The sequence below is a fragment of the Canis lupus genome, chromosome 20, assembly GCF_003254725.2.
Source record: "Canis lupus dingo isolate Sandy chromosome 20, ASM325472v2, whole genome shotgun sequence".
In the NCBI taxonomy this organism is placed as follows: domain Eukaryota; kingdom Metazoa; phylum Chordata; class Mammalia; order Carnivora; family Canidae; genus Canis; species Canis lupus.
The window spans coordinates 33,057,638-33,065,702 of record NC_064262.1 but is presented as its reverse complement, the minus strand read 5'-3'; the positions used below and the strand labels follow the sequence as shown (position 1 = coordinate 33,065,702).

The following is an 8,065-nucleotide window of genomic DNA, read 5'->3' as shown; positions in this document are numbered from 1 at the left end:
CATGCTAGGATCCCACGAGAAGGGGGCAGGGACCACCAGCTCCTCCCAGGGCCACACCTGTGCCTGCCTTCCCCACCCCACTGAGGAGTGTGTGCATGAGCCACAAGAGAAAAAGAGCAAAAGTGCCCGGCTCCTACCCAGTCCCGGGCCCATCTCTGGGATGGGCAGCAAGCGCTGCCTCAAAAATAAAATATTAACACATAAAGCCCAGCGCAGGCCTGGCTGAGAAGAATGAGAACTGCTAGATCACCAGGCCCAAGAAGATATACAGGAAGATAGGGAAAGAGAAGCAAAGCACATCCAGACTCTGGAATGCGTTTCAGGACCATGGCAATGCCAGTCCCACCGCCTCCCTCACCCACAGGTGGGGACAAGGATCCTTCTAACAGGACATGAGGTGTAAGGGCTCTGTGCCTTTTCAAGCTTTCCTTCAACCCAGCCAGGGAGGCAGAGTGCCAAAAGCCCTAGAGAGATTGAGAAAGGGCCAGTGGCTTTGGTATGAGGGACGCATGTCTGGACAGCGACTCTTACCCATCGTCCTGAAGCCCCAAATCACCGAGAAACTGCCCTAGCCAAGAGCTCTCCTGCTTCTTTCAGCTATTTGGTTCTCTAAGGGGGTAGGACTTGGGTAGGTCTTGGAGGAGGTGAGGGGAAAGTCAGAAAGGGAAAAAGTTCCCATTTATTGCCTGAATCTGTGTCCTAAAGCCCATGAAAGGGAGACTGCCGGGACGGGACCCCAACTCCTCTGGCCAGAAACCTTGAACACTTCACTCCAAAAACTAAGGCTGCAGTGTGGGGCTAGATAGGAGTGTTAGGCACAGGTGCTGGCACATCCATCGTCTGCACAGAGAAGACCCTTGCCCTCCAGATCCTCCTTTTGGCTTCTTTTCTCTTGCAGTCGTACCCCTAGGTCTCCTGAGACTGGGGCCACCACAGTGCTGGGCAGGGCTTTGGTTTCCTGGATCTCTGTAGATCTCAGTATGTATGAGTAAGTTTCTGGAAAAATGAGCAATCCAGGCTCTTTTGCCTGCCCACCTCCGTTCTTTCTCTGCCCCCAGGAGCCACTGTGTTTCTGCCCCATGGGGACGGGAAGCCAGTGGAAACCAGAACCAAGAACCAGACTTGGAAACTATCACCCTCGCCAGTGTCACCCATCATTAGCAGCCACCCGCTGCCCCACACCGTCATGGATGTATAGACTGGATCTCCTTGGTCTTGAGGCAGAGATCACAAGCCCAGGAGGCTGAGGCCTCAGTGGTCAGCAGCCCGTATGTGCTCTGTCATGCGTGTGTACTTGTGTTGGCCTCACACAGGACGGCACACTAGTCATTGCTCACCTCCTTGCAACAGGTACCACACGTGTACACCACACCTGGGGGGAGAGGCTGAGGCCCTGAGTCCCCACTTGCCTTGCTGGGGGTGCCAGGCTATTTGTTTCCAGAGTTCCCCCACCCCGCCCACTGCTGTTTGCAGTGCGGGAGCGGAGGGCGGGAGGGGAGAGACTGGGCTGATCCCATTAACAGCAGCAGCTAGGGAGCCTGAGTAAGGCTCCTGGGAAAAAGCACTAGGGGCAGGTGGATTCAGGGCCTTTCCCCCATCCTAACCAAGACCAGGAAAGCCAGGGTTTGGACCAGGGAAGGGACTTGTATTGGAGGGCAGGCTGGGGGACCCCTGACAAGGTCTCTGGAGGAGAAGGCCCAAAAGCTGCTCCTGGTTGCACAAAGTGTTGGGGGAGAGAAGGGATGCCCAGCTCCCCTCTGAGAGGTTGTCCTATGGTGGGTGAGATCATGGGCTGATCCTCCCAGGCCTGGCATCATCTGTCCACCAGGAGGCTGAAGTTTTGACCCAGAGGCTAGTGGAAGGTTTGGCTAGGAAAGCTCATGTTGCCTCGGGGTTAGCAGCCAGGGCCCTGCAGGGCTGTGTGTTGGGGGTGGGGGTTGTTCATGTTGAAAACAAGGCCCATAGGGTTGGGAGGGAAGGGGGGGTGCTGTTGATGAAGAGGCTGGGGACCACCTCTAATGCCCTAGCCTGGGCGTACCTGGCCTGCCATGCCCCACTGTTCACAGAAGCCTCCAAAGGAAACACGACTGCCAAGGAAAGGAGGGGCTGCGCCCCCCACCTTAGGGGCTCTCAAGACATCCTCAGAAGGGTTGGATGCAACCAGGTGATCTACTATGGGAGGCAAACATGGTGCAAACTCTGTCAGGTGTGAGTATGCAGGGCCCTGAGTATTTGATTTCCTTCACTTCTTTCCTGGGCTCTTCATCTTCAGACCCACCTTGCCCTGCTTCCTCTTGGTGCCAGGTGGCGCAGGGGTCAGTGGGGGCAGCCACCTCTCTCCAGCTTGTCTGGTGGGGGTGGCACTGAGGTGGCCATGAGGACAGGGGGCAGGGGTCAGCAACAGTGGGGGACAGACTTGTCCTCAGAGGCACCATTCCCAGGAGGGGGGTCAGGGTGCTCTTGAGGAGCAGCCAGGCCAGGTGGCGAGGCCAGGCATCCAGTGGAGTGTCAGCTGCCCTCAGAAGTAAAAATTCTTGTTTTAAAAAGAGATTTTATTTATTTATTCATGAGAGACATACAGAGAGAGGCAGAAACACAGGCAGAGGGAGAAGCAGACTCCATGCAGGAAGCCCGATGTGGGACTTTATCCCGGATCCCAGGATCATGCACACCCTGAGCTGAAGGCAGATCCTCAACCACTGAGTCACCCAAGCATCCCAGGAGTAAAAATTCTAAACAAAATTTTATCAAGTCAAATCCAAAAACATATTAAAAGGGTAACACATCAAGACCAAGAGGAATTAATCCTAGGAATGTACTTGGTCTAACATTCAAAAGTCAATTAATGTTAACATATCAATCATATTCACAAACTCAGAAGAAAAACTATATGATCATCTCAATAGATTCAGAAAGAGCATTTAAACAAAATCCAAAGCCCATTCCTGATTTAAAAAAAAAAAAAAAAACGAAAAAAAAAACCTTCTCAGCAATAGGACTTCTATAAAAGAGGACTTCACTAACTTGATAAAGGACACCTACCAAAAAAACAAAACAAAACAAAACAAACAAAAACCCTACAGCTAATACTATACTTAATTATAAAAGGCTGAATGCTTTCCTTTAAGAACAAGACAGAGATGTCCACTCTCATCAGCACTATTCAACACTGTATTGGAGATTCTAGACAGTGCAATCAGGCAAGAGAAAGAAGTCATCTACTGAAAGAAGTAAAGCAGTTTTCATTCAGAGATGGTATAATCTTCTAGGTAAAAAATATGATGGAATCTACAAAAAAAAGCTACTAGAACTAGTAAATGAGTTTTTTAAGGTTGTGAGATACAGTATCAGTATACAAAAATCAAGTATATATTAGCATTTTGAACTAAACTTTGGAATGAAAAATTGAGAATTTAAAAACTGATATAATTTATAACATGAAAAAAAGACAGGCATAGGGATAAATCTGACAGAAGATGTGAAACATTTATACCCTGAAAACCACAAAATATTGCTGAGAGAAATTAAAGAAGACAAAAATAACAGAGATATATTTTGTTCATGGATCAGGGGGCAATATAATTAAGATGTCACTTCTTCCCCAACTTAAATATAGATTTAATATAATCCCAATCAAAATCAGAGGAAGAACTTGCATAGAAATTCATTAACTTCTGCTTCTTTAAAAGATGCTGTTATGAAAATCAAAAGACTAGTCACAAACTGAGGGAAAAATGTTTGCAAACTATATATCTGAGAAAGAACTTGTATCAAGAATATATAGAGGAAAAAAAAAAAGAATATATAGAGGGGACACCTGGATGGCTCAGTTGGTTAAATGTCCAACTCTTGGCTTCCATGAAGTTTAACTTTCTAATTGGCTAAACAGAAATGATGATATGACGACAAAAAGAATGGGGAGGCAAAAAGAAACAGAAGAACCTAAGCCTAGTGTTGATGCCAGTAAAACGGAAGGAGGCCTATGATTATTAGACAATAATCTTTTTTCTTTTTTTAAGTAGGCTGTATACCCAGTACCCAACATGAGGCTTTAACTCCAACCTTAAGACCAAGGCCTGTGCTGAGATCAAGAGTTGGACACCTAGCTGACTGAGCCACCCAGGTACTCCTGACAATAAGAATCTTAATTTGAAGAAATGCACAGCACAGCATTCAAGTAGTGTGTAACAGAGAAAGGCTGGTATTCAAAAGTGCAGAAGTAACCCTGGAGAATAGGATATAGCAGAATTCTCTTGCCATGCTATTTCAAACTGGGAAGTGTAATTGGAAAAAAAAACTCTAGGAGCTCTATTTTATTAACAAGTGCTAATTTCTATTGGTCTAATTACAAATACAATTCAACCAAATTGCAGATGGCATCTAAATAATATATCTTGAATATATGGAAGGATATGAAAGTGTTAATGATAATTTAGTCATTAATATGAGTTAATATATTTTGTTATTTAAATATTTATCCATAATTAGAGAAGTTTTTGTCTTCTTCAACTATGTTTTTAGAAGACTAATATTAGGAAGTTAGTAATTAAAATTTTCCCCAAGTTATGCTGAAAGAAGGAAGTCAGTGCAAGTGTATAAAAACAAATGAATTAAGTTATAAGCAAATGAAAACAAAAGGACAGATTTTAATAAAATCTCTTTTAAATGTAGTGAAATATTTTATAGTACACTTTCAAGGGTATCATCTAGTAACTTCAAAAAGGAGTAACATCCAATATATTTTATTTCTAACAAATAATTAAAATCCAAGGGGTAGTATCATATACTTTAAAAAAGGGAGATGAAGAAATAAAGGTAATTTGAAATTTTAAAAAAGGTAAAAAAAATTGTAGTAAGAGAGAATCCAATAATAGCTACTTACTTTATTAAGCGAAAAATTTTTCATCAGATCAGTTCATAAAGTCATTGATAAAGTCAATACACTGCCAACAAGGATTTGAAATCACGTCATTGATCTGTTGTTATACTGGACTGCTGTCCACTTGTTCATAGTAAGCAGAAGTTTTCATTTGAAATTTTTTTTAAAGATTTTATTTATTTATTCATGACAGACACAGGGCGAGAGGCAGAGACATAGGCAGAGGGAAAAGCAGGCTCCCTGAAGGGGAGCCTAATACAGGACTCAATCCCAGGACCCTGGGATCATGTCCCGGGCCAAAGGTAGATGCTCAACCACTGAGCACCCAGGTATCCCTCTCATTTGAATTTTTAAAAATAAGTTGGGAAGTAAAAAGATAAAGTAAAATTTTTTTTAAAAGGTAAAAATAAGTTGGGAAGTAAGAAACTTATAATGTACAAGTTTTATTTATTATGCAATTTTTCAAGCATTCCAACCTTACTCAGAAATAACACAAGACATCCAAGTGCTTTAAAATCCAAGGCCTTTAATTCATTTTTCAGTAATGACCATAAATGCCTTCACAAAACCTCTTTTTCACGAAAACGGAAGGCACAAGGCATTACATAACACCCTGAAAACAGTGATTCCCTCTGATGCTGGTGGAGATAACATTAAATGACAGTTTTTAGATCTTAACAATATCTCCTTAAAAAAAAAAAAAAAGACAACACTGAAAATCACAAAAAATTAGCAGTCTTTCTCAGATTCCCAATGCAATTTTCAGTTACTTTTACAAGTACATAATTTGAAATTAATAGATAAACCAGGTAAGTATGATATGGTTTTCAACATGTGTCAGGTTTTAGTTAAATACAGTAAATATGAAGATACTGTTATTCTGCTACTTGGCATCCTTTGCTACTCTTTAGCTGTGCAAAATAAACTTGAAATGATACATCCTGTAGTGGCATAATTTAAAAGATCCTTGATATGACACTAACAACTTTCAAATTCTGGTCACAAACTGCATATAAATTGTAAGATTATTAAAATACTCCTTTTTGAAAAATAATAAGATGACCATTTATACCTAAATAAGGTTTCCCAGAAAGATATGAAATACTTTAGCATATAAAAGTAGTTGCCCCTTTTCCATAAGGACAATGTTGTTTCACAAAATAACTCATATGATCCAAGGCAAATGATTTCTTTCAAATGCCATATTCTCTCTATGACTTTGAGGTATGCTTCAAGAGACTGTATCCAGGAGAAAAGGGCACATTTAGGTATAAGACCACAGTTACAAACACAAAGAGGCTTTCTGGGTCAGGAGTGCCCTTAAGAGTTACATTAACAGAAAACAAGAGACAGCTTCTGAAGCCATTTCTTTTACAAACACATACAACTAAATTTGGTTACTGAGAGGGTAATTCAAGACACAGCTATTTACGTATGTGCTATGTCATGTGTGGCTATTTTAAATAGTGGCTTCTGGAGGACACTCCTACTCAAACACAAACCAAACAACCTTACTTTACCAAATCACAATCTTCTATTTTTGGCAAGGTAGTATAAACAAAACAAAACAGAAACAAAATAAGCCTAGTGGTGCAATAAAAAAAACTAGCTTGCTTAACAGTGATTTAGGCAAAATCCCCATGTCTAACAACAGTAGGGACAGTATTCTGAGAAATATAATGGGGGGAAACCCCTACCAAACAAATAATGCTGAAAACTAATCTTATAATCAATCACTCACATGCCTATAACACAAAAGGTTTATGAATGCCTTTGACATGAGAATTCAGTTAAAAATAGCTGATTATGAGGTTTACAATTAGAATGTCTCTGGAAAACATCCAAGCTAATTAACCTAAACAGGTTCAACTAGTAAATGGTTAAGAAGAGATTAAACTCTTCCATAATTAATACTAGATGCTTTCTTGCCTTTGGAGAAACTGGTAAGGCTAAACTTGAAATGATAATAGAATTTAATGAAATGAAACCTACATGACAACTGAAAAAAAGATCACACCAGGGCACTACTAATACACATGATGATGGGAGGCAAGAAACGTCTTTAAGCGGTGATTACTCAGAAGAATGCCTTATAAAATTACATATCATAATCAAGTTAAGAAAAAGCTTCAAGACTAGCAGCTGGGCTTTGTGAAACATGTAGGACAACAGAAGGCACTACAAAAGCATTAATTACTTCTAACTACAGTCGGACAGATCAGTCTTTTCCTTCTTCTTAAGAAGATAGCCAGTGTGAATGTTATTTTTATATCCCCCTGAGTTTTAACATGATTGGGCAAAACAGCACCAATTTAAAAAAATATCTGCAATGCCAGCACTGCAGTTTGGAATCACTTAAACTGATGGCCCCACAGGTCTCTCATAAGAGCACTTTGAACATGATTAAAAATATAGAAATGCCTTTCGGTATTTCAGTATTAAAGTGGAACCACCACAGATATCCATTTTTAAAAATAATGCACTAAAAAGGTCTGTTTAGTCAGTATAGTCTTTCCACCCTGTAGCTAGCATTCACGGCTATTTTCCACACTGAGACATCTCCCTTGTGCGTTGGGTTGAAATGTCAGTATGCTTCATGGTGCACAATCTTTTTCGGCTGGAAAATCCTGGCAAGTGTCATGTCATGCCTGTTTTGAGCAGTATGCCTTGTAGGTCCTCTGGTAATGCTAAGATAATTGCATCTATGTGTGTCCGTAACTTTTCCATGGTGTCAGGTTTCACAGGCAAGCGCTCTCGATCAGCCTGCAACTACATAAAGAACATTTGGAAGCACTTAAATTATCCTCTCAGTCTGTATTAATATATTATATTCTGTAAATGAACAAGTTTAGTGGTTTTGATGATTTGGAAAATTCAAACTTATACTAGAATTTACAGAAATTGTAAAAAAGCAAGAACATGTCATTTAAACAATATATTGTTGAGATCAATAAAAGACTTCTATAAATTAATAGATAATATCTATAGGTACTAGGTGGTATTAGATATGTGACAATTTTTTTGTAAAGCTCATTAGACTCCCTGTAAATACTTTTCAAATAATATGGCATCACTCTGATCTGCTTGAGTGACCAAGTATTTTCAGATTTACCATCAATTGGCCAATCTTAAGCGCTCTCATTTAAAAAAGCTACTTCTGTTTCACATCATGAATTGTCACCTCAA

The 8,065-nt window shown here is 40.7% G+C and overlaps 1 protein-coding gene and 1 pseudogene across 12 annotated transcripts in view; both read right to left on the bottom strand.

Moving 5' to 3' along the window:
* Positions 1-1,147: 1,147 nt before the first annotated feature.
* On the bottom strand, positions 1,148-2,376 carry LOC112666098 (pygopus homolog 2-like; annotated as a pseudogene).
* A 3,009-nt stretch (positions 2,377-5,385) lies between these two features.
* The window catches only part of DENND6A (DENN domain containing 6A), an 89,875-nt gene continuing 87,195 nt past the window's right edge, over positions 5,386-8,065 (bottom strand). For all 12 annotated transcript variants that reach the window (XM_049098136.1, XM_025456317.3, XM_049098135.1 and 9 more), the window contains one exon: positions 5,386-7,648. In XM_049098136.1, the coding sequence (XP_048954093.1) occupies positions 7,517-7,648 (132 nt within the window). In that variant the 3' untranslated portion in view covers positions 5,386-7,516. The remainder of the gene's footprint in view (positions 7,649-8,065) is intronic.